This window comes from Lonchura striata, chromosome 2, assembly GCF_046129695.1.
Source record: "Lonchura striata isolate bLonStr1 chromosome 2, bLonStr1.mat, whole genome shotgun sequence".
Classification (NCBI taxonomy): domain Eukaryota; kingdom Metazoa; phylum Chordata; class Aves; order Passeriformes; family Estrildidae; genus Lonchura; species Lonchura striata.
Window position 1 is genome coordinate 44,452,569 of NC_134604.1, and position 26,271 is coordinate 44,478,839.

Sequence of the window (26,271 nt, forward strand, 5' to 3'; positions counted from 1 at the left end):
TTTTAATAAGTTGACTTTAATATTCCTGTTTTATCTCCACTTTTCCAACATTTTAAGTGAGTTCTAAATAGGTAGTTTTTTTTAAAGTATGTGCTAGTTTTCCAAAAAAAGATAATTTCACTTTTTACATTTAAATTGAACTTCTGATCTCCTCCTAAACTCTACCGCTCATTCCAACATCCTTTTCTTTCAGAAGTCCGTTAATGGTAAGGAGAGTTCCTACTGCAGCCTTGCTTCCTTCTCTCATTTGCCAACAGAAAACTAATGCCTACCCCAATTAGAAATTTAGATATGTTCATCAACATGAAGTTAGCATTCTGTTGTCCTCGCCATCTTTGCATTCAGCTCTCATTTTTTAAATGACCAAGCAGAGTTATAATCTACACAGCTGAAATACAGATGAAGAACCCAATCTGATAAACTCTACTGGATCTTGGTCAGAGAATGGTAAAGACAATGAGACTACACTACAAAACCATGGGTACCACTCATATGAAAAGAAAAAAGCAAAGGTTTTAGTAATTTAAATCTCACAGTAAATATATCAGGAAATTCTTGTAGCTTAGACTCTGCTCAAACAATATTTGACAACTGAGACATGAGACAATGAAGACAAAGCCATACAAAATTAACACAGGAACTGGAACAAGACAATTCTAGCAGAGGCTGCACCAGTCCCAGCACACATCTGTATTGATACTCCTAGCAGACAGGCAGCAGGAAAGGGGGTACTGCTTATGCCACTACCAAAAAAAGCTGCTCTCTTCACCAATACTGGATGAAGAAATTCATGACAGGAAAAAGCAAGCAAGTTTCAATACCTAGCACTACTGACCTCTGTGTTCGAGGATTTGCATGGTTCAAAGGCTCAGCTACACTTGGTACCAGTTTTCCTGGAACAACAGATGAAATATTAATGAATGACAGGTAAATAATTTCACAGTTTTAGTACAATGACATTTCACCTGACAGAGAACCAATAAAGAAAAGCCCAGCAACAAACTCCACAGTATTTTGTAACTTTAAACTTTACTAATTAGTAGACTAGCAAAGGTCCCCAACTAAGAACAAAGAAGAAGCTTGCTATCTACACTTTACACAGCTCTGGCAAGACAAAACAAACTATCCTAAACTTAAAAATGAACAGTGGTGATTTCCAGGTAGAAGGAAATTAACACAGGGAACTCTCAGCTATCCATCAGCAAACCAGAATGCAAGCTACTATACAATCCTAGCTTTTATCTTGATTTGAAAATTCATTCTATTTTCATTTTTATGTGCAAACCTACTCTTTTTTACAAAGGTATATAGGCTAAAGCACAAGTTGTCCTTATAACTCAATGTTTCTATTTTCAATTATTTTTCTCTACCCCTTTCCAACACTGAGAAAGGAACATGACTCCAGTCTCATTACAATTAACTATTTAAAGCAGCAAGGGCTCAATGAAAAGAGTATACAGAAGCATATGCCTGAAAGGGCAAAAGGAAAACAGACAGTAGAGTGCATTTTTTATATAAACATGCAACACTTCTAATAAATATTTTTCCTACATTTTTAGAACTGATGACTCTTCCAGTATCTTCATTACTATGTGGCTCAGTTCCAATGACAGCAGTAAACTACTTAAAACCAACAAGATGAAAAATAACCAGAAACATAAAGAAAAGTAAACGTTTAAAACTGCATGAGAGCCTCAAAACATTACATTTTGGAAATAAGCTTGATGCAAAAACTGGAATCATGTTGTATGCTGGATGTTCTTTGTAAACTGAGCAAACAAGTGTCTAACTGCAAGCACAGACCACTCTCAAGACAGTCCAGCAGTCGCCAGGAATAGAAGCAGAGACATTTATAAAACTTTTTTTACTTAGAACTGACTTGTCCTTAGAACCCTCTGCTTTTTTTCTGCCCCTCTCAAGAATGCAAGGCAGGCACCTGCATTATTCTTGTTTCTTGCTCCAGGAATCTTCTGTGATTTGGGAGGGATGGGAAGCTTTGGGACACTTCCGTTGCACACTGGATTAGCCACAGGCATGTGAAGAACCTTGAAAGAATCAAAATATTCTATTACAATTTACCAAAGCACTTCTTATCACTCCAGCTTTATCCCGAATAGCTTTATTTGTGATGTGCTACCTGGCAGGCAGGTGCTGAGAATGTATTTCCATTCTGTCCTACGACAGAGAGAGGTATCATTCCCACCATTCCTTGCAAAACTGGCTGCACTGGAGATGCAATTATAATGGCAGAACCTAAAAAATACCAAAGTGTTAAGATTGTACAGAAACTAAAGGTACTTCAGTGAAAAGAAAAGCTTCAAAACAAGATTTCTTAAAATTATGCATGGTCAAAACCTGTGGCAAGAAAAGCTCTGGATTTTTAGAAAAACTTCACTGCCCTTTGCTATAGTTCACTACTAGAAAACAGGGTAAGCACCAGCTTTATCTTTCATTTATAAGGAATTCTTTAGTTAAAGTCTGTTTTCCTTTGTAAGAGGTAGCTCAAAATAAAGTATGATAAACCTATCTTAACGTTTAAGCTTTAATTTAAAGTCATTTATAAAAACCAGTAAAAGTAACATTAAATATCTTATTTAGCTGTCAGATATATCGTAATTATAAAATACGGAAACTATTCTAGCACATTATTTGAAAAGTGGAAGAATATTTTCATAAGTGAAAGGAAACTGTTCCTTTCTCTACGAAAAAAACACTGAAGAGTTGCATAAAAAAATCCTAATGGCAGAAAAGGCTGTCACCCTAAGACCTTGCATATACCTTGTGTGTACCTTGCACAACCTGGTCTCTGACTGCACTGGCCTCAGACCTCAATTAAATGACTACACACAGAAATTCAAAGGTAACTGCAAGAAAGTTCTTAGTTTTTGAAAGAAATAGAAATGTGGTGATTACAGCTGATTTATAGCTGTTTTTTTCATTTCCAAAAGCACTCAAAATTTTTATTGCTGTAGTAATAAAGACACTTGTACAAATTTTAAATCATGGAAAGAAATAATGTTATACTTTCATATTTACTTAAATGTACTTTTAACACAGACTGTTTGAAATTTGAAACAAAACCAAGGAAATTATTTGGGAAGGACTAGCTACATCTACCCAGTTATCTACACAAAATATGGATACCTATAACATAGAGCATTTATTTTATAACAGTAATCTTATCAAAATAAAAACCTGTTTTATTTAGCCAAAGTAATGGAATTCTTTCCAATGTAAACCAAAACATGATTCCTACATCTAATGCTGCTGAAATTGTATCAGTTAAGCTTCTGAAATATGAGGCTTTTTTTTTTAATTCAAAGCAGCACGATCAATGACTTCTCGTAGTTTTATTTAATTTCTACTAGCAACTAATATACTAAAAAAAAAGTAACTCCTGGATAGTTTCAAGTGGCAGACAGAGAAGTTAAAAAATTGTTTACTTTTAAAGCACTTAGGAGAAAAACAAAAATAACAAAACCACTGTACAAACACCATATTTTCAGTACTTTTCTAATAATGAGATTACCCTGTGGGAAGTTTGGGGAGACAGTCTGGTTTGTTGGAAATGTACTGCTGGATCTGGGAGGAGTCCGCAACTGTTGTACAGCTGGAGCTTGGGAAGCCAGGGGCATAGAACTGCCAGGCAATACAACTACATTTGATGGTGTTACAGCTGCACCCAAGGTTGCTGGATCAGTCATACATGTGGCTATGTAAAGGTTGCTTGAATTCCCAAAAGCTGTGCTTGTGGCTGGCATCAACTGTATAAATCCCCCTTCATTGGAAAGATGAGTTGAACTTGCAACTGAAAAACCAGTGCAGTCTTCATTCTGAGTGTTAACCGAGGTGACCACAGGATCCTTGGGCCTAAGCACAAGAAGATTCTGCTCTGCCAGAGCTGAATCCACACTTTTTTCTGTGTCTTCTGAAGTAAGACATTTGGGCAAGCCTGCAGTTTTGGTTGGAGATTTGGCTGGAGATGACAATATTATAGTAGGCAAATTTTCTCCTGTGATGCTGGAAACAGCATTATTTAACTCTGTGTCTGATGAAATAAATGGATCATCACTGATGATGATCTTGAGGGACATTATATTAGAAGGATCAACATCCATTGGTTGACTACTGCTTATACTTTTGGCCTCAGTACCTGACTCCTCTGCTGAGGATGCAGTTTCAGGGAGTGGTGAGTGGCATATTTCAGAGGTAGTAAGATTGTTTTCAGTGGATACTACAGAAATGTTTGTACATGCATTATCACCAGATGAGAAATATAAATTATCAGTGTCTACTTTTGTAGAAGATGAAGGTTCTTGCATCTCTCCTTGTGGACCCTTTGTGTTTGGCAGTTCTGAAGGGAGGTTAAAATCTTTCTTACAAGGCTTATCAAGTGTATGCTGATCATTTGAGTAAGTTTTGTTAGAAGTATCAACAGCTTCAAGCTGCAACTCTGTTTTGTCAAGATCTGTGATGTCCACTGCAGATCCCACAGCACAGTCTGCCTGTGTGCTCTGGTCCTGATGGTTAGAGGGGTAGCTGGAGTTCTCCTGTGAAACACCAGGCAAGGCAGCTGAATCACTGGTTACAGTCTGTTCTTTTCCTGCATCTGTCAATGGGCTAGAAATGGATGAGCTGTTTTTCTTCAGTAGTACACTGTGGCCAGGGTTCCCATCAGAAGGGCTTCCAGGAAGTCTTTTTTCAGACAGCGATGTGTCTGGTGAAAATTGACATTTACTTCTGGAATCAGTTCTGTTTTCACCAGCTGTAGTATCCTCTGCCACTGATATCAAAGGAATCTGTGGAGTAGCAGAATGAACATATTCTAAATTAGGACTACTTTGAGAACTATCACTTGGTGGTCCTTTTTCAATTTCCATAGCACTCTCACTTTCAGAAATTAATGTAGATGACTCTTTTGTAACATAAGTGTCTGCACAGTGTTCATTACTTTTGCTATCAGAACTCTGTCTCTTGTTAGGTTCAGTCAAATCAGACACCGAGTCAAAGGCAATTTCAAGCTCTCTAATATGTTCAGGGGTAATGGCTGTAAGTACTTCAGTCTGCTTCCTTGGTCTACAGTTTCCATGCAGATGTTCACTGGCTGGATTTTTCTTAGCCATATCATCATTAATGCTGGTCTTCAAGGCACATGATGCTTCTTCTAACTGAAAGCCTTTACATGATAGTGGTTCTCCAGAATTATCACCTGTAAAAGAATAAACCAGTTCAATAATTATTAGAATAGATGATCCTTTTTAGAGTGTTTTAGAAATAACTATCAGTTCAATGGAAAACTATTTCCCATGAAACTAAGTAGGAATAATCTTACTCATCCTTACGTTCAAGTTGAGTGGAATATATGTAAAATACATACACACACTAGATAATCTGAAAAATCAGTTTGTACATTACTACTAAGTACACAGATAACATGTAAATATCTCAGGTCACTACATCGGATTTCCAGAAGCACAAAAACCATCTCATGATAAAAGCCTCTTGGCTCTACTTCTCGTATACTTTAACTAAATACCTGCTACTCATGGACTATCGTTAAGAATGGTGGAGACAGACTAACATCCCCTTTGGCCAGAGTAAGACTCTTTTTTCTGTATTAATTAACAGATACATTATAGAATAGAGAAAGAAGATTAATATGGTTATATGTAAAATAATCTGTTTCTGTGTTCCACAATGGATACTGCAAAGTACCCATTCATTGATAGTCTGCTTGCATTAAGGAGCATATCAAGTACAACTTTTAAGTACACCGATGGGACTACTTTTAAATGTAATAGACTGAAACTTTGTAACAGGCCAGATGTATATGTATGCTCACGCAATGTAAACGTCCACATGGACATTATCCCTGAAAAAAGAAAATTCTGAAATGTGCAAATTGTCTGAAAATATTTTCATAATGAAAAGTTAACAGAGAAATCTTAAGAGAAAAAAACCCCATACATCTGTTAGTTTCTTCTGTTCCTAAAGAACTTCCAAATGTTTCCAGGCTATCCTCAGCCACCAGGATTTCATTTTCTACTCCATTCCGACCAGAAATACCAGCAGGTAGGTTCTTGTTTACTTTGCTCTTTCCTATTTTCAAAATAAAGCATGAAGAATGGTTAAATATGTAATTTTCCACATACATGTCATCACTATCTTTTAAATTAATCAAAGTGTAAAGATCTCTTTATGGTTCATGTGAGGATACACCAGAAAATTTTACAACAGCAAACAAGTATAAACTATCATCCTTCAGAGCTGGAGTGTCTAAAGTAACAGCAATAAAACTGAGCCAGCACAAACCCAGAATATCAGCCACAGAAAAATGCCGTATTTTATAGCTGTGTATAAATGTATCTAAGAATCTAATTCTGTATAAAGGCATACCAATGTAATTTCTCTTGCAAGAGGCCTGCTGAATTCCTTTGTTTTGTCAAGCAATGCTGGGGAAGCTCATCATTCAGGATGCTTTACAGTAACAGTACACCTGAGTACAACGTAGCCTACCGTAATCAAACCAGTCAAACAGAGCCTGGAAAGCTGGATCTGATTCTGTCTGTTCCAGAATGTCCTGGATAGCCTCTTCTGACATATGAATTTCACCCTGAAGAAAGACATGATATACAGAACTGTTAAGACAGTTACTTCAATAACTTAAAAAGAAAAACAAACACGATTTGTTTTCTTTTCAGATTTTTTTTAGTTCTATTACTTCTGCTCAGCACAGAAACGTGAAGACTAATGCTGAGAATGTTTCTGCCACAAATTTAATGTCTGTTAAAAATCTTAGTGATTGAAGCTTAAGAAATAAGGTTCTCCAAAACCCAAAGGTGTCTGTCAGACATCACCCCACCACGTGTGTACTGGAGTATTCTCCACATAATGGCCAGCACTAACCAAAAAGGAAGACTAAATCTCAGGCTGCACTGGAAACTTATTCACGTGGTATGGATGCTGTGAGCCTGTACCAAGCAAACCACTGGTAAAAAAAAAAACCCAAATTAATGCTAATTTCTTAGGTTTCATTATATTATATATCTAGAAGCCAACATTAAGTAAATGGAAATTTTATTCCATATACCCATTTCATGTTCTGTGGTATAACCTCCAACTACTTCTTTTTGGAAAGCACTTTGGAAAGCACAGCTACATGGGACAGTGCTCTAAGGTTCCTGATTCTGTTCTGTGGAAGCCCAAGAATAAAATGAGTATCCAGAACATACTCAAGTGATAAAATATAAAGTTTCTCCTGCCTTTCTGGAGACCCTTTACGCACTCTCCAACCTTTGATATATCTCTCCACCTTTTTTGATATGTATCTCCACCCTTAAGGGTGGATATTTCATGTTATATCCTTGATTTTGTATCAGGAACTCCAACCAAACCATGAAGCTGCTTTATTTCTGCACAGAAGAATGGAATACAGCTTTTTAGCTCTGTATTTTGACAACTGACCTAAAATTGCCAAGCAACAGAAGAACAGCATTTATAAACCAGACACCTCTACTTCATAAACAGGGAACTGCCTCTACTCTCCTGTCTTTCTCATGAGGGCTGTGAAATTTCCCTCATTAAAATCCTTTTTAATTCTGTGATTTCCAGCTTAAGACTTACAGAAAAATGAAGGGAGAACACTATAATTATGTTTCGTTTGCAGAAGCTGAACACACATTTCCTCCAAAAGCAAGAAAATACTAAATTTGAAGAAAAAGCACCATTATTTAGGCTCCAAAAATAATTTCTCTTGCTACACTAAATGATCCATACATATCTTGAAGCAAATCAAAAATCAGATCAGATTAAACATATTTAGAGACAGCAAGGTATTTTAAATTATTTTTTCTTCTCTAAGGCTATTGATTAGATCCCCAGTCAGAAACTGGTAGCCAATTACTGGTACAAAACATTGAGTGAGAAGCAGGCAGTTGGTGCCTGGGACAGAGTTCTTAAATCCACTCTGAGTGTAGGGTTACCAGCTAATTACTGCCAGAAACAACCCCACTGCCTTGGCATCGACCCTGCAGCATGCTTATGCTGCCTTGGACAGGCACTGGGAATTAATTCAGAATGCTAAACTCGCACAAAATGAGCTCCTGCAGAACACCAGTGTCCTGCCAGCTCAGCTCCTCAAACCTGCCCAGCAGTTCACACCTCTGCAAGGGAAGCTGCAGAGCTGCCCCTGCACAGAGGGGAGCATCAGGGAGGCTCAGCTGTGCTGGCAAACAGAAACAAAAAAGAAAGGATAGGAAGAGGAGAGAATATCTTCAGATGTCAGAGGTTCAGCATAGTTCCCATAACTGATTATTCTCACATGCCTGAACCTAAAAACAATGTCAACAGGGCAATCTACACCTACCTGAAGTCCAAGGATTTCATCAATTGAAGTCTCCTGTTCTGTGGGACCACTGTCTGTCTGTTTAGGGGCCTGAGCAACACTGCCATCACTGCAACATGTATGTCATTAGTTCAAAACTCAAAAATAAATCAAATAAGAAAACATATGAAGTTCAGAAGTTCCTTTTATTACCTCCCCAGGATTTTGTTAATGTTTTCAGCGAGCTTCTCCTGAAGAGATTTGTTGCTCAATATTTTTTCTCTGGCATTTTCAATAACCAGTTGCTGGAAAACAGTTTTGAAGTGGTCAGGTTTCTATTTTTAACATCACTAGAAAAGGAGCAAGAATTTCTGACTAACCGGTAAAAAATAATTAAAGAATCAATTCAAAGAGAGAAGACTTTTATAACAGAGAGTCATCTGTGACTGCATTACATTGCTATGAAAATCAATGTAAAACATTCATGTACTTCTACTCTCCTAAAGTACAGTGAGGCTTATTGTGCCTTCTGGTTTCCATTCTCTAAGGAATTACTGTGTTCTGACAGCCTACAGGTATCTTAGCAAAGCAAATAAACCAAGAAAAACAAAACTCTACATAGCCATGTCAACTTTATGAATTTAGTATACACAAGAGCTAGTTCAAATACAAACCAATTCATTTATCTTCTAAAGGTAATTTCTGTAAAAACCAGGAAGAACAACATGTTTAAGACAAGTTCTCTTGAGTTTGACTTTGTTTCTTAAGTCTAAATACCTTCTGTAGGCATATACTCACTGGGAAGTTACCATCAATTAACTCTTCTAGGGGTTCACTTTCTTTTTCTACTACTGCTTCTTCAGAGTCTTGAGAACTTCTAGTTGCTGAAAGAGGTCCAGATGTCGCAATACTTTTCCTCTTCTGAGATTCACTGAAACATACCAAGAAATTTATGATGTAGTTTATGAGAAAATTGCAAACAGTAGACCTAATGGTGAGTAAATCAAGTGCTTCTCTTCCTTTTCAGCACAAAAAAAAAAAAAAAAAAAAAAATTTAATCACCAGAAAATTAACTACATATTGAAAATGCAATAAAAGCTGGTACCTGTTTTATGATCTCTTATGCATCTATTGTGTCTGCCTTTAGAGAAGTTATGTATTTAGAGATTGTAGAGAAATGGCACAATGGCAAACTGACTTCCATGCCCACTATTCAGCATTTACTGCCCCTCCACTACAGGTACTCTAACTGGTGGTACCAGTTAGACTGGTACTAGTCAACTGCAACTCACAATCAGATTTGGGCATTACCACTGAAAACAAAGACTTCTCAAGAAGAACTTATTTTCAAAGAAGAAAACAAATCTTAAGTTCTGTTAAGAATTTAGTTGATAAATAGGAAAATTAATGTTTTTATAGGAGACAGTGTAGGTTCTTCTGAAAACATCTATTTTCAGTGGCACTGAAAATAAAATTGCATCAAGAAAAATCAAGATGGATTAGGAAAGACTTGGGGAAAAATAGACATTTGAATCAGAGAATAAAAAATGCAAAACTAGTGTAAGAGAAGTTTTTCACACAACTTCTAGTGCAAATATTAATACTTTTCTGACAAAATTTACTCAATAGTTTTACAAAGGTTAAATGCAAATTTGTATCAGTATTAAGAATTTTTATAATTGAAAAGGACATTTTAGAAGGAAATACCAAGTTTCAGCTCCAAGGTTATTTGCCTATGTCTAATAGTGGAGTAAAAACAGAGTGTACACAAAGAAGCATGAGTAGCCTCTTATCAGTCTACTCTTAAGCTCTTTGATTTCCCTTTCCTTTGTGAAACATCAAACACTGGCCCCCTCTCCAAGATCTTACATTTGAAACACTCAATGACTGAACACTGTTTAATTTCTAAACAATCAAACAAAAAAAACACCTGAAATCAAACCCAAATCCCTGTTTACCCTTTTCGCCTTCCTGGAGAAAGCAAGTTTGAATGAAGCTTTCGTTCTTGTGACGTTGGAACTTGAATGTGTATGAGACCTCCTGCTTTACATAGAAAAACAAACAAAAATAGAAGTCATGAAGCCAATACCACTTCCAGTGACACTGCTAAAGCTCTACAAAATCTACACATTGCTTACTATGTTCCAATCAATTTCTGGAAAGTCATACAAAATAATTTGTTATTATCATGGAAATAAGGAACAGTCCTTTTAAACATATCCTGAAATAGACATCACTTAATGTGGATCATCCCTATCTGATGAAACAAGTTATTTGGGTGAGGGTGAGAGCACAGAGCAGAATAACCACAAATTAATGCACTTCTGATTTCTGAACTCACATTGGCAAGCAAGTATGCAAGAGCCATCTCTCTTTTGGGCACTTATTTTCTTTTAATCACCTGAACCAGTCTGGAGAGCTGGGGAACAAAGCATGAATTTTCTGGAGCTTTTTGGTGGAAGATGATTAGCCCTGATTTTAGAAAACTTCCATCAATAGCCATAGATTTTTCACAGAAAAATAAGGTTTAAAACTTTTTGCAACTTACTGTTGATCTTGTTTTCTTGAGCTTGTGACTGGTTCACAAGCAGTGTAGTCAGTCTTGTCTGCGGCATGCTTTGATTTATTGTTGGCCTGTGAATTACTTGAGGAGGTACAACAGAAGAGGAATTCTGTTGCCCTGACTGATGGGCTACTGACAACAGTCCTGAGTTTGCAGTAGCTGACTGCTGAAGCATTCTCTGCCTTTTCATTTCTACAATTCCACTTCTTGTACGTACTGGAAATAAAGACAAGATGAAAATATATGATAAAGGAATTTCTAAAAATTACTGATATTCATACAAAATCTGTTTAAAAAATTTAAACAACAGAACACCACCCAATCCAATGAATCTCAAATCTGGGAACAATCAGTATCTATAGCTCACACTCTCTTTTCTTATAAAATACTCTGTAGTAAAAATACTACAGAGAAAAACTTATTTTTAAGTAGTCCAATTTTTCTTTGTTGATAGCTTATTTTCAGTTTTTGTAATGAAAGAAACAACTTTAGATACAACAAGTATGTTTTTGTATTTTGGCTGGATATATATTTGTATGTATGACAAATGCTACAAGACTGCAATATGTTTTTATGTTCCCCTTCTACAGAAATCCAACTGCATTATAATTAGACCAGCTATGTTTTTAGTTCATCTACGAAGCACAAATTAAGTCAGCAATTTCAGGAGTGAAGCAGTAGTTTTTAAACCTTTTAACCATGTAAACTTCCAAAGGAGTTTTTTCAGCAGAGAAAATGCTATAATAGAGAATTTATGCCCCTAGGAAAAAGCTCATCTTTTCTTATTTTCCTTTCCTGATCATTACAGCAATCCACAGACCACACTGAAGACAGCAGACATACATTACATACACCCCTATTTTTTGCTGAAACAGATAATTTTAACATAAAACCTACTGATTCCATGGAATTGATTCCGTTACTTACTCCTCTGGTTAGAAGAAAATCTGAAATCTGAATTCTGCATGCTCCTAAAAAATAAAGCAAGTAACAAAAATTAATGGAGCATAATGGAAGCACTCAGCTATACAGTGTGACATTACCTACCACATGGTTAATGTCAGTCTGATCCTAACCACACATTCCTTCAGAAAAATCCATTGGTTACTTTTTTTATTCTTTCCAACAATCGTCACAGATCCTTCAAGTGAAGCTTACTGTTTCATTTTTGATCAAGTAACCACAAAGGTATCAGATTCTAAATGAGTCATAGTGTATTGTTTTATTATAGGAAGACAACATGCTCACACTAATGCCCTCCTTATAATTTTTAAATGTCTGCTCAACTACTAACTCTAACATACCCATCTTTTTCACTGTCTCTCAAAGGAAACAGAGAGCTAACCATTCTCATACAATGATAAGGGAAGTTGGTCTACATAGGGACTCACTTTTAGAGTGAAATATTACTTTCTTAATTAAAACTACATTACCTGATCTGAGAAAGTGTATAGTCTAATTTTTTCCACAGCGATGACATCATTGCTGGAACTTCATTTGTTGTTTCTAAAATGAACCATAAAAAAAACCTAATTTATGCCCAAAACTGATATATGCTGAGAGAAAAGTAAAATCACAAACAAAATAATTATTATGGAGTGTTTCAGACATCATCTAACTTTAGATGTTTAGTTGCCTTCTTAATTTTCTATTAGACAGCCATAACTCCTAATTTAAAGAATTTTGATTGACATGGATACAGTTCTGGTTTAGAAGCCTTGATGAAACTGAATTAATTACTATAATTCTTGCAGGAATTTGCACATGGTGTTGTCTCCTCAGGAAACACATGCTAACCTAACCTATGCTAATACCCCCCAACTCACTTCTGGAAATGGTAATCATATTCCCAAGTCAATTTTGTGCCTTTGAAAATCATAACCTGGCAGACAGGCCTTTAAAAGTAATAGTTTATTTCATTATATTACCCAAACAGGTAAAAACATTTGGTCTTTTTGAAGCACCAAACATTAGAAGTGTGATGGAAAAGATAAGTAAACAATTCAATTTATTAAGTTTTTCAAGATGCTAAGTACAAAGCATTTTGAAGGAAGTACATCTGCATCTTAGTTACCATTTCCGTCAAACCTAGTGTGAAAGGAAAAAAATGTTCAGAAATGTTCCATGTATGATTTTTAATACCAAGCACCATTAAAATATGATCATACAACAGATATCAAAAGCCTGTAAGATTTGGAAACATTCAGAAGCTTGATAACTAATTTCAAAACCAGCAAATGCTCTAGCTCTGCCTATAATATTCATACAAAATATTAAGTAGTTCTGAAACTATTTTAGTCTTAAAAATAAGACAAGAAATATTTCATACCATAGGACTCCTTCTGATTATTTCATGGAATCATAGAATACCTTAGGTTAGAAGGGATCCATAGGGATCATTGAGCCCAACTCCGTGCTCCTCACTGGGCTACCAAACTCTAAACCGTGTGACAAAAAGCATTGTCCAGATTCTCCTTGAACTCTGACAGGGCTCAGTGCCATGACCACTTCCCTGGGTAGCCTGTTCCAGTGACTGACCACTTTCTCAGTGAAGAACCCTTTCCTAAGATCCAATTTGAATTTCTCCTGACACAGCATTTCATTTTTCTCACATTCTGTTGCTGGTCACCAGAGAGATAAGCACCTCCCCCTCCTATTAATAGTATGAACAATAAACAGTATAATTTCACAAGCGTAAACCCATACATTTTGCACATTATATCTCTATGCTTTTGAGATATAAAAATGCTCACATTCGAAGTAAAAATATATGCTGGCATATGCAAACTAAGATAATCAATTACTTTTGCTCACTAGATGTAGTGACTGTTGGCTGCGTAATACGTTAACCTTCAAAACTGTGCCTAAAATGGGGGATTACTCTAAGACCATACACCTCTTCCTCAAGTTCACAATACATAAATAAAAATAAAAGAACACCTCATTCTGAAGGCTTACCTTTTGTTTTCATGGCTACGTACTCATTAAGAATTGTTGTCAAGTTTTTTCCACACAGCGACTGGAAAAAAAACCAACTGATCTTAGAATTTTCACTAATAACTTCTACTTCCTCTGCTGTAGCACATCATATTTAAGGAGCTCTTCAACAGTCTACACCATGCTGACCCTCAGTACAAGGGACTGTACTTGGTAGAGAGCAATCAATGGTACAAAATCCTCTTATATACCCAAAATGAGAAGTACTGTATCTCAAGGCACAACACTGGTAGTTAGAGCTGTCTGACATTCACTCATCTTTTTTGTATTATTGAATAAAACCATGAAAATTAGATTATGAACAGCATGATGATCATTGTCTGTTACTGATGAGCAGTAACAGGCTAATGACTATGTATCATGCTGGGAAACAACATGCACTAAGATGGAAACGTGAAGGAACCTGTCTGAAGCAAAATTTTTAACAGTCACACAGAATTAACCTTCTTATCATGTTTACTTGTCCTGTTATTTTAAGTGACACAAAGATAATTAAAATTTTAAAGTTACCACTATTCTGTACCTTCCTCTCTTGTTTACTAGTGGGAACTCTACAAGACATGACAAATATAGCACTTTATTGCAAGTATTTGAGTTGCAGTAAGAATTTTGTCTTAGATACTATGATATCACTTTTAGGTGAATAATAGGAAGAACATTTCTACTGAGAAAAGGATGATTATAAAAAGTTTTATTAATCTGGATAACCTATATCTATATTTTTATAGGTTTTCTAATTTTTGCTGGCCATAGCTTGGTTCTCAACCCCCTACCACCAAAGTGCAGATAACTGAACACTTGTAAATAAAATAAATTCAATACTTTGTTTTGAAAAGGTGCATCAAGAAGGTGCACCTTGGACCTTAGGAAAAAACTTCCACGAATTATGAATACTATGGACAAAGTCCCAGACAATGAAATTAACTAATATACTAGAAGAATGAAACAGAAAACATGAACAGAACACACACATAAACACAAAAGGTTTGACAAACAGCAATACCTCAATCCTGTGATTTACAAAGTATAGTAAAAATTCCATTTTGTAAATTTGTTTAAAATGCAAACTATCTAATTATGGTCTAGAGCTCTACACATGTATCTAGAGATGTGGCTACACACTATTTATGCACACCCAAAATCCTGCCTTTCACCCGGAACAATGCAGATGATATCAAATAGAGAGGAGGCTGAACACAATTTTTGTCAATCAAATTTGTTAGACTTAAATAAATCTGAGGTGCCTTACCTAAATACTTACAATGCACCTGAAATGGAAAATTATTGGCTGCCATGCCTAGAATAGGAAAGTGATCTTGTAAATTACAGAAGTAGCCCTAAAATCAAGAAAACCCTTGTGACAACACCCTTCCATAAATCAACCTCAAAGCTGTAAAGCAGCCTAAGCATAATATTCTGAAACCAATTTGCATATTTCACGCTTACATTTTTCTTAGTAAGCATAAATACTAGAAACCAAATAACTGCTAATATCACAGGATGAAAAAAACACTAAACAAATCAAATATCAAACATTTTAAGCAGCATTTGAGAATTAATTGTTGCACTGAGAAATCCACTATATTGTTTTCCATGGATGCAAGACAATGTAAGTTTCTGCTTTGCAAATACAAACTCACCAGCAAGCAGGCTGGAATAAAACCATCTTCTGTACAGTGCTCTGCATATTCTTTCAAATCTGAACTTTCCAGAATAAATTGATGGCAGGTAGCTTGAAGATTTTCCTGTTGCAAATAGCCTGCAACAAATTAGATGGAAAATTTTGCTATTTCATTCATTATTTCTGCTCAATAGGTATCAAATCTGAATACAGTGCTGGAATAATCAGATAAAAATTTCCATGTAATAAAAGGGAAGTGTCATTATTTTGAAAATACATACGTTCCTACCAGATATTTAACAGTTAAAACCCAGAAGAGAAAAAAATATAGATTGTAATGACATTGTATTTTCAAAGTACTCAAAACTGGAAGTGAGGCAATATGAACAAATTTTAGTTTATCTTTACACACAAGAAAATAAATGTTCTCAGCTCAGAAGGCTGACAAACAAACCCTCATATGGGCTGAACCACCCTATTTGATACTTCAATGGAAATCTACAATATTTTGTTAATGAAACACCTTGCTATGTAAGAGTAATTCTCCACACATTGTACTGTTTCAAAATAGGTAAAACCTGTACAGCTGCTGCAATAGTGGATAAGATATATTAAAAATATTGGCACTGTACAAAAATTAGTAACAGAAAAGGTCCCCCCCACACACTTACAGAAATTTTCATTTAGGATAGATGTACCAGATGCAAATTTTGCTCTCTACACCCTATGAATCAGTAGTTACCATCACAGAAAATGTACTGACAAAGTTTTCTTTTCGTCAAATATGTTCTGCTTTAATTAAACATTTTAACCCTGCTTTAATCTTCAAACACCTTAAACACTAAAAGATAGAAATAGACCAATCTGAATGAAGGATTCTAAAACAAAGAAACACAGAGAAAATGTTTCTTCCTTCTCGCTCCTAGCAGAGCTTAGCATGGAATGTTTTAAGGATAAAATAAAACATGTGCCTAGTTGTACAACGCAGGATATATACATTATCTATTTCAATGGACCCCCAAAATGCTCCACCTCAGTTCATGAATACCTGCAGAAAAATGTGCCCTTTAAGTGCCGTTTAAATGAGAACAAATATCTTTCAGCAGATCTGAGTACAGCTGAAGAAAACAAATAGTATTTCCATCATGCAAGTCTTGTTCATGTCTTCAACAAGTAGGCAAACTTGAAAATTAAACACAGCCTGGGAATACCCACTGTGAATTTAATCACAATGTAAAAGCAGGCCTGACCTGACAGAAAACATCAGTAGTGCCTGCAGAAAGAAAAGGAATATCCTATTTAATTTTTCAATTACATTTTTCCTAGAAAAATCTCGAGCCACAAGTGGCTGAATGTGTATTTCTCCACAAACACAATGATATCTCACTATGGTCCAGGCTGGAAGATGGGGTATTAGGTTCAGAGGAGCTCTGATCTGTGCAGGTATGACTGCTCTTACAATCATCCTTACCTGAACACTTAACAAAAAAAGTTGCCGTTTTTCTTTCTTGAACCTACTACTACAGTATCACAAGTGATGACCGAATGTTTGCATACGGGCACGTTTGACATACACCAGTTTCCTGGTAATAAAGCATTTCAAAGGCTAAAAATGCCTGTGCATCTGGCCCAAACTGCTTGTGCACACACTGTATAATGACATAGGACACCAAAATCAAAGGCACAAAAGGTGTCCTACGTAGATTTTGAATGTATGGAAATTATTCAATATTTTGCTCTACCTTAAGAAATGTCTAACCCATAGTACACATTCACTCTATCAGATAGGAAAAGATAAATGTTCTTATGCATATCCTGTGTGTGAGCTCAGCTTATAATTTTAGTTTTGTTTCTTTAACAAATACTCATCAACTTTCACAGCACCAGAAAGATTTTGTGGGGGGCTTGGGGGAGAAAGGTGGAAGAGCTTGCACTGGGAAGTCTATTTACCACTGAAATTCAGAGATGTCTCACAGAAGAGGAATCCCTATTAGAGAATAAAAATGGTTACAAGGAATGTCCTGTTCTGCAACTTTAGGTTGCTCAGAGGTTTTCCAGACATGATGCATGCTCCGTGCCACAACAGACACAAGACAGGATGGATCATTCTCAGCACACAGGATGCCAAGATTGTGTGCTACATCTTCAGGTTGCTGGTAAGCACATAAGAAAAGCTTTCTACCTGGAAACTTGTAACTTCACCAATCTTGTTTGGAAGAGCGCAATGAGAGATCTCACTTGTATGAATTCAAATTTTCTTTTACAGTCCATGGAGTTTCTAAAAATCCTGTTACTTCACAGTAATAAAAAAATTGCATCTCTCACTAGCCTTTTTCTCAAGACAGTAGCAAGCAACAGTTCAGGTAGTATTTAAAAATAACTTGTGCTAGGGGAACACTTAAGAAGAGTTTCAGTTTTAATGTCTTTGGATTTTAAAAAACTGAAAACTGAATCTCACAGGGCAAGCTGCCAGGAAATCATGGCAACCTGTGCCAATAAGTACTTTGTACATGTGGGACTGAAATATGTGAGTCATATTTTTCCTTACCATCAATTTGCTCTCACCTTTGGCAGAATCCAAATAATCCAAAGCATAAAGTCATTTTTAAAGATTCACTGTCTGCTACCAGTGTCCTGAACACACTTACGCAGTGCTTTCCATAGACTCTGATCACGAGTCTGAACTCTTAAGTGCATCCTCAAAAGTGAGCGAAACACGGTCGAAAAGAAAAACCATCTGACCCTTAACGCAGCCCTCCCTGGGATTTCGGGTCACGCTTGGACTCCTGCAATCAGGAACTGTTGAAGCACGGCTCAGCAGCTCTCGGTGTGCAGGTGGGCACCGCAGACCGCCACGTTTCCCTGGACTCGCCAAGAAGCCGAGCCCAAGGCACGGCTGGGGAGCGGCCTGCTCGCTCAGCCCCGAATCCCCCAGCAGCGAGCACAGGCCGGGCCGGGGGGCGGCGGGCCGGCCCAGCAGCGCCCGGTATAAACGCCGGCAGCGACAATCCAGCCTGGGGGACCAAGAGACGTTGCCAAGGGGCAAGGGCGAAGCCGGCCGTGTCCCGCCGCGCCTCGGGCGGCTGACAATGCCCGGCACAGCCCTCCCGGTGCTCCGCGCCTCACCCAGGCATCCCTCCGTCCCTCCCGGCTCACTCACCCAGCACCAGCCGGGCCACGTCGGACGGCAGCAGCATGGCCCGAGGCGCAGCGGGGCACGGGCGGGCGCAGCGGGGCACGGGCGGGCGCAGCCGGCCGCCCCGCCACCCAGGCGAAGGCGCGGAAACTCCGCCAGCCAGCGCCGCGCCCGGCCCCTTCCGCCGGAACCCGCCGCGGCCGCTCATCCGCTTCCAGGTCCGCCCGCAGCCGCGGCTTCCACGCGTGAGCCCCGCTCCGCTGCGCCCCGCCGGGAGCGGGGCTGCGAGCGCCACGGCCGAGGTGAGGGGCTGGGCCCGGGCGGGGCGGCCGCGGCCCCGGCTGCGGCGCTGAGGGGCGGCGGCCCGGGGTTACCGGGACCGGGGCTGCCGGGACCGGGGCCGGGGCTGGCGGGGTTGCCGGGGCCAGGGCTGCCGCTCGGCGCTGCCTGCGTGCCCGTGCCGGGGCACCTCGCAGCGCCTCCGCCAGCTCCTCTCTCCGCCGTTCATGGTTTTGGTGCGCCCGCCTTCCCATGTGTCATTCATGTGCGCGGGAAGGCGGCCGTCATGGGATAGGTGGAAAACTAATCAGCAAGAGAAAGAGTACGTGGATTCATTCTTGGGAATTTCTCAGTGCTGCTGTTATGGTTGTTGGCAGCAGACGACCCTTGTTGCCGCAGTTTTCGATCAAGCGCATCAGAAGCCGCGGGTGTTTGAAAAGTTTGTTTCCGTTTCGTTTCCAGCAAGAGCATCGAGTCTGCTGGGTTGGGTTGTTTTGTGTTCCGGTGCCCAACCACCAGAGGGACAGAGAGTGGTTGAGCGCTGGCGCAGGCTCCCCAGGGAAGAGCTCTCAGCGCCAACCTGCCTGACTGCAAGAGCTGCTCGGACAACTCTTTCAGGCATTTGATGTGATTCTTGCGTCCTGCACAGGGCCAGGAATTGGACTTAGGGGATCCTTGTGCGTCCCTTCCAACTCAGGATGGTTCTTGAATTTAGTAAAGGAACATTTAATTTAAATAAGTGCGGTTGTGCAGTACAGGCAGCCTTCACACTTAAAATGTATTATTTTTCACACACATCTATGAGTCACCGAATCTCTGATCTTACTTAGTTCCAGCCTGATCTTGATTGACACCAAAGGAAATAAATGCAGTCTAAGACAGTAGATATTTAAAGTTTTGCTTATTTAAATGACGATTTTTGTATTGTCATGTAAGCACTCAAGATGCAGTGCTGTGCATCATGAATGCCTGTTCTCCCTTGCTTATTACATCCAGCAGCACGTGTTTGGAGTTACTTCCAGCTTGTGTGATCTGTCTTTTCCAAACAGGGTTTCTCTTGAGTCTACTTTAAGGGTGCAAAAGTAGAAGCAGAGGATTTAAATAGAATGTCATGGTTCTGATCTGCAACATCGTAACTTCATGTAATACAAGGTCTAGCTAATTCAAACCTCTATGGAAGAAGAAGCATACTTTTAAGTGATGACAGAAGGAAAAGTTGTTTTTTCATATGACTGATACTTAATCATCCTTTGGCATGTTTAGTCCCTGGGGATTCATCAATAGATAGTGCATACCTATGAAAATTTACAATGTGAGGGAGCATTTTCCAGGCGGTGCCTTCTCCTGGCAGTATCAGGTTAAGAGGGCTACTGAAAGTTAGGTCCACTTGCCAGAGTGTATTTAGCTCTGTCATTCTTACTATAATTGTCCTCTCAATTGTCTGCCCAGGTCTACTCAGCGCTCATGGGAAAGGGAGGAAGTCAGAATTATGTGATGGGGTTCTCTGCAGTTATTCTGTGACTGTTGTCTGTGGGAATAGATCGCATTCTTGACATGAAACTGCTTGAGTTTTCAACCAATAAGACTGACCCAGCTGCAAATGAGCTTTTTGGTGAAACATTGAACATCGTGGTTCTGTTTGATACTGGACTTTCAGTATACATTTTTACTGGGCTGCATGGTCAATAATTACTATTTTATCCATTTCTTCTGTGTGCAGATATAAATGACTCTTCTTTAAGCTGAACCATGAGTCTTGCATTACATGATCTGCTGGTTTGTTGTCGTCGCCTTGAAAATGAGAAAGCTGTGGAGCGAAGGGTAACAAGTTTTCTTTTGGGCAGTATACCTCAAATCGCAATGAAGGGAATCATAACAAATTATTCTTTTTGTAATACATTTTCAGAAGGAAATTGAAAATTTCAAGCAACTTCTCCGTGATTCTGAAACAGTTCTCCAGCTGGACCGGAATTCTGATTCTAAACAAGCAAAGCAACTCAACTGGGATGCTGTATTTAGGTAGCTTCTTGGTTTTGTTTGTGAATGGTCACAATTTTCTTGAATGGGACATGAATTTAAATAGAAGGCCAGAAAATCTATAGCAATTACATGACAAATACCGTGAAAAGTGTAATTTATTCATAGATCTAAGACATAATCCATATATTAACTTCGAATTATAAGGAAATAAGACTTAAAGGCTTTTGCAGTAAAAGCAATGATAAATACTTCTTATTATTTTGTTTTATAATGTTGCAGCATAAATAAAAATACTTAGCAATGCTTTTTTCTTAATTGTAAGTTGTATGTTTAGCACTGTGCAAAGTTTAAAGGAAAGTTTGATTCCTACTCCAAGTTGCTATGGGTTATTTTTAAAACTTGCGTCTCCTTTTATAAGCTGTTTTCCAGTCATGCTTGGACTGTAGTGTATTTCAGTTGGGTTTAGTCTTTGATAATCACAATTGTGAGAAGAACAGGAACTGGCATTTTAGCCTAAACCAACATTTTCCTATTTTACTTCAGTCATAAATGAGCAGATCCTTGGTTAATCTCTCCTTTATTTTTGAAGTGTCTTGCAGAAATATTTCCAGAAAGAACTTAAAAACCTGCAACTGACAAAACCAAATGCATCTGCTTCAACCCAAACTGCAAGACAGAAAAAAATACAAGAATTTGGAAGTTTGGTCAAATATTTCATCAGATGTGCCAATAAACGTCAGTAATACGTATTATCATATAGAGATACTGGTTTGGTTTGGTACTTTGCTTTCAACTTTGAATTTATCTTTGAAGTTACCAATGTAGGGCTCATCATATTTGCTTCCAGGTTTTTGCTATTTAAATATCTTAAGGTGAATCTGTCACTTGTGCTCCTTATCTGTCCTTTTTGGTGTTCACAGTGCCTTTTTCTAATTACTCAATGTGTCTATAACTGATATATCCTCCCACTGGTAATTTATATTTTAGAAACAGTTTAAGAAAATATTTCCTCATAGAACTGTTTCAGAACTGTAAGTTTGGTGTTGTTTTGTTTTTTTTTTAATTGGTAACATTTACAAACAATTAATTACAGATTTATTTGGTAGCATTTGTGTTAATTAAATAGTCTCATGTCGTTTCTTCATATAGGAGGACCCAGACTGAAATGTCAGGAACTTCTGATTTATGTCATGGAAATAATAAGAGATCCAATAAGTTGTGCTGCTTATGGTTCTGACTGTAGTAGTATACTGCTAAAGGATATCGTCTCAGTAAGGAAATATTGGTGTGAGATATCCCAGCAGCAGTGGTCAGGTAACATTTTTGAGCCTACTTAGAGATGTCTTTTCCTTTTGTAGAAACATATTTTAGATGTGTTTTCTTTTGTTTGATGTCCTGTTGTGTGAAGTAGTACAGAAAATATGGAGTAAAGCAGTGTCAGCCTCTGTGGGCTTACACTTGAAGTAAACAAAGCAGCAAGGATTAGGATTTGATTTTTTTTTCTTTGTGTGTACTGTTTGTCTATTGCTTGCTGAAGCATAAGTACTTCTGTACGGTCAGGTCATGTGTGCATGGTCTGCGCAGGTCACTGGAAGAGAACACAGGCATGGGGAGCCAGTGGGGCTTGCTGTGGGGTGGTTAGTTCCTTTAGGAACATGAAAGTTAGCTGAGTCTGTGTATGGGCAAAACTGGGAAGTGTGGCAGAAGAAATGTTGACATTAGGTTTTAAGGAGTACAGTGGAATTTAGTTACTGAGGTGAGGCAGGGCTGAAGGCCATAAATCTAGAAGAAGTCAGACTTTAATCCAGTAAGTGAAACAAGTTGTTTTTATTAAAAGAGAGTTATATAATCTTTGTAAAGGTTACTATAACCTTTTCTTGTGATTCCACCTTAATGCTTGCTCATAACTCTTGGGGTACATTAGAGAAGTCAGGTTTTTTATTTATAAAATCAGAGATCTATTGCTGTTGAAAGTAAGAACATGGATACTAGCTGTTGACCACAGTGTGGTAGTCTCTGTGTCTTTAATGCAATATTTTGTGTCAAGACTTTTTAATGTAATTCTCTGTAATATATATGTTTATACTTACCTCTATTTTTTTAATGCATTTGCAGAGTTGCTGACCCTCTATGGCCATTTATACTTCAAACCTTCAGGGAGCATTAATAGAGTCTTAGTGGCTAGGATAATTCATACACTTACAAGAGGGTACTGCTTCCAAACTGATGGGTTGTGTTCTGACATGCTTGCCTTCTTTTCAAAAGCAATGCAGTCTGCAAGGTATGTTGCAAGTGCTCCTTTTGTATGCTAGAAAATAACTTATATTAAGTGCTCGGGATTAGACTTGAGTGTTAACAGGTAATACTTCTTCAGATGTATTTTCTTCTACCTTTGAATGTCAATTAAGGAACTTGTCTAAAATATTAATAACTGCTGCATTTGTTAGGCAAATACTATTCAGAATGTTGTTACTTGTTAGTATTTACATTTAAACAGCACTTATGAAAATAAATAAGATAATTTCTCTTGGAAGTTTAAGTGTTAGGTTTGTGTTACAGGCAGGAGAGGAATATTGCAGGCCTGGATCATATTGTTGGAGCAATGAATATCTTCTGCAACAAGTTTGCTGACAACTGTCGCATGCGGATTTGCAAAGTAGGGGAAGAAATTTTGCCTACAGTGCTTTACATATGGACTCAGTATAGACCAAAGGATTCCCTGAAAGAATCAATAATTGAGTTATTTCGTCTCCAAGTTCATATTCATCATCCAAAGGGTGCAAAATCTCAGGGAAGAGGTACCATAAAAAACTTTTTTTTTTTTTAATTGCTGCATGTGATTGTGCCAACTCTGAATTTTGATACTGAGCCTTGGAAACATTAATGGTAGTGATGATTATTCATCAGTAGTTTTATGCTACAGGTTAATACTTAGTGAAAGTGAAAAGAAATTTTCAAATTTTATCCCCTGAGAGCATATTAATTGTATTAAATTCCTTTAAAGGTTGGGCCATCTTTTAATCAAAAGGCAGTTTCAATTGCTAAATAAAAGTACCAAGTCTTTGGGGAAAAGAAATAATAGTTTAGATTGCCAAATACATTTGGTGTCTTACCAGATCTATTTAAACCCAGAAATTACTTACAAAAATTATAAGTCAGTTGATTCTGACTTACACTATAAAATGGCTCAGAGAATATAACTCAGTAATTATGTTTGTTTGTCGTGATTTATTGTAGTTCTAGCATAATTCTTTTTTATACTTTGTACAAATCTATCAATTACCTTTAACTGTATTCTTTCCAGTTAGATGAAGAATTGTTTATTAGAAACTTAATTCCTATCCTAATTACTTCTATATGCTGATTAAGTTATTTCTTAATTTTTCCCCTTTTTTACTTTATTCGTTCTAATGTATAGAATTTGCTTTTCAGGCCTGCACTTGCTGAACTTTGTTTGCCTTACTCAGATTTTGTCTGTATTTTGCATTGTCTGGGTAGGTTTACATATTGGGTCAAATGGGTGATGCTATCTTTTAATTGTTTTTGCATGTACAGCTGCATATGACTTAACAAGGTGGCAAAGCATCTTACATAACCTGTATGATCTGCTGGTGAATGAAATAAATCTCATCAGTAGCCGTGGGAAGTATTCTTCAGGCTCACGTAATATTGCTGTAAAGGAAAATTTAATTGAGTTAATGGCTGATATTTGTCATCAGGTAACATTTTTATTTGAATATAAGATTGACTACATAATTACTGAGCTGTATGTTTGACTGAAGTATTCATACCTTTTGTCTGTGATCTGTTGTGTTTTGTTAATTCTGTACAGTTTAGAAATGTATTTTGCTTGTGTTTCTTGTTAGGCTATAAGTATTCCAGTTTTCTTGTAAAGACTGCTGCTTTTTTTTTTTTTTTTAATTTGCATACTTCTCAAATTCTCTTTCTGAAAGGTTTTTACAGAGGATACCAAAGTCCTTGAAATTACCCAGTCCTATGCTGTTTCACAAAGAGAGTCCAGTGAGGACACGGTGTCAAACAAGCGCAGGAGGATTGAGCTTGGCTGGGGTTCCATTCGAGATAATGTGCAAAGATCCCAGAAGGATTTTGATGTCATACCTTGGTAATAACATCTTTACATGAAAAAAAGTATCACTCCAGACATCTTTTTACATTTAACAGTCTCCTGAATATGTTGTGCCTTTAAGTTGGGTGTCTGGACACGCTGTGATTATATATCTAAGTAGTGAACTTAGATTGTCAGAGCATTTGGAAAGTTGCTCTAAGCTGGCTGTGGCATAGTACAGTAACCATTAAGATTTTGGCCGTTTTGGACTAGTTCACAGAGTTTTCTGTAATACCTGTCCTGAAAACTATTCCAAGGCCTGGCTTCTTACCTTGGACCTTGATTGAGGGGTATTTTTTTTTGGCATGAGGGACCTCTGAACTGTAAGAAACTGTTAGTGATAGTGAGGCTAGATGAACAGTCTTTACAAGTAGAAATGGTAGAAATACTGAATCTTTAACTTTTGATAATAAACAAATCAGCTCAATCCTGGAAAGTGTACATGAGAAATGCAATTGAAGAAGGCTTTGTTTGTTTGTTCATTTACTTCTGAAAATGCTGATTTCTGTATATTTGGTATTGATTCCTTCACTTTCTGTTTTCAAGGTTACAGATTACAAGTCAGCTAATATCCAAGTATCCCACGAGTATTCCTAGCAGTGAGCTACCTGCCTTACTCAATGTCCTTCACCAGTTACTGCCTCAGCAGCGCCGAGGAGAAAGGACTCCGTATGTGCTGAAGTGTCTCACAGAGGTAGCTTTGTGTCAAAACCAGAGAACTGATTTGAAAAGCACCCAGAAGCTGGAGCTCCAGAGAACCTGGGCAAAGATCTGGACTCTTACCATTCGCAGCGTTAGCCTTCAGCAAATTGAAGTGGAGAGCTTTGGGCTGCTTGGAGCTATGATTCAAGGGAACCTTGTTGTAACAGATAAAGAACTCTGGAAAATATTTTCAGGACCTGCATGCAAACCTTCAAGGTAAAATGGAATCAGTGGTAGTGTCTTGTGTCTGATTCACATTTCTCTTTACTGTACAAACAAAACAACTGTGTTACTCAATATTTTTGTTGATGTGACTATATTTCTGTTCAAAAACTGCACACATTTGTGTTCTAAGCATTTGAAATTATCATAAATACATAAAAAGACTGAAAGCAGAGGCAGAAGAGACAAGCATCTTCACATTTAGAATATAATAAAATTTTAAATGGATTAAAAATTTAAAGATCTGATAGACAAATGTTGATTTTTTTGAAGTTAAGAAGGATGTTTTCTTCTGAATTTTTATTCTGAAATAAGTACTCTG

General features: G+C 37.6%; 2 protein-coding genes across 4 annotated transcripts in view; one reads left to right on the plus strand and one right to left on the minus strand.

Moving 5' to 3' along the window:
• NPAT (nuclear protein, coactivator of histone transcription) overlaps nt 1-18,801 on the minus strand; it is a 23,777-nt gene extending 4,976 nt beyond the window's left edge. Inside the window, exons 1-17 of one of the 3 annotated variants that reach the window (XM_077781350.1) lie at nt 18,665-18,801; nt 15,524-15,642; nt 13,845-13,905; nt 12,320-12,392; nt 11,814-11,857; nt 10,872-11,102; nt 10,282-10,366; nt 9,122-9,254; nt 8,537-8,628; nt 8,366-8,453; nt 6,517-6,613; nt 5,968-6,099; nt 5,058-5,209; nt 3,530-4,799; nt 2,138-2,253; nt 1,937-2,045; nt 836-893 (exon numbers count right to left, since the gene is read on the minus strand). In XM_077781350.1, the coding sequence (XP_077637476.1) occupies nt 836-893; nt 1,937-2,045; nt 2,138-2,253; nt 3,530-4,799; nt 5,058-5,209; nt 5,968-6,099; nt 6,517-6,613; nt 8,366-8,453; nt 8,537-8,628; nt 9,122-9,254; nt 10,282-10,366; nt 10,872-11,102; nt 11,814-11,857; nt 12,320-12,392; nt 13,845-13,905; nt 15,524-15,642; nt 18,665-18,701 (2,897 nt within the window). In that variant the 5' untranslated portion in view covers nt 18,702-18,801. Of the gene's footprint in view, nt 1-835; nt 894-1,936; nt 2,046-2,137; nt 2,254-3,529; nt 5,210-5,967; nt 6,100-6,516; nt 6,614-8,365; nt 8,454-8,536; nt 8,629-9,121; nt 9,255-10,281; nt 10,367-10,871; nt 11,103-11,813; nt 11,858-12,319; nt 12,393-13,844; nt 13,906-15,523; nt 15,643-18,664 lie in introns of all 3 variants that reach the window. The other 2 variants (XM_077781349.1, XM_077781348.1) reach the window with 2 other exon arrangements.
• Nucleotides 18,802-18,832: 31 nt separating this feature from the next.
• ATM (ATM serine/threonine kinase) overlaps nt 18,833-26,271 on the plus strand; it is a 56,626-nt gene continuing 49,187 nt past the window's right edge. Inside the window, exons 1-10 of the mRNA XM_077781347.1 lie at nt 18,833-18,942; nt 20,640-20,740; nt 20,826-20,938; nt 21,489-21,634; nt 22,049-22,213; nt 23,015-23,180; nt 23,459-23,697; nt 24,455-24,618; nt 24,853-25,022; nt 25,572-25,943. Coding sequence (XP_077637473.1) covers nt 20,669-20,740; nt 20,826-20,938; nt 21,489-21,634; nt 22,049-22,213; nt 23,015-23,180; nt 23,459-23,697; nt 24,455-24,618; nt 24,853-25,022; nt 25,572-25,943 — 1,607 coding nt within the window. The 5' untranslated portion in view covers nt 18,833-18,942; nt 20,640-20,668. The remainder of the gene's footprint in view (nt 18,943-20,639; nt 20,741-20,825; nt 20,939-21,488; nt 21,635-22,048; nt 22,214-23,014; nt 23,181-23,458; nt 23,698-24,454; nt 24,619-24,852; nt 25,023-25,571; nt 25,944-26,271) is intronic.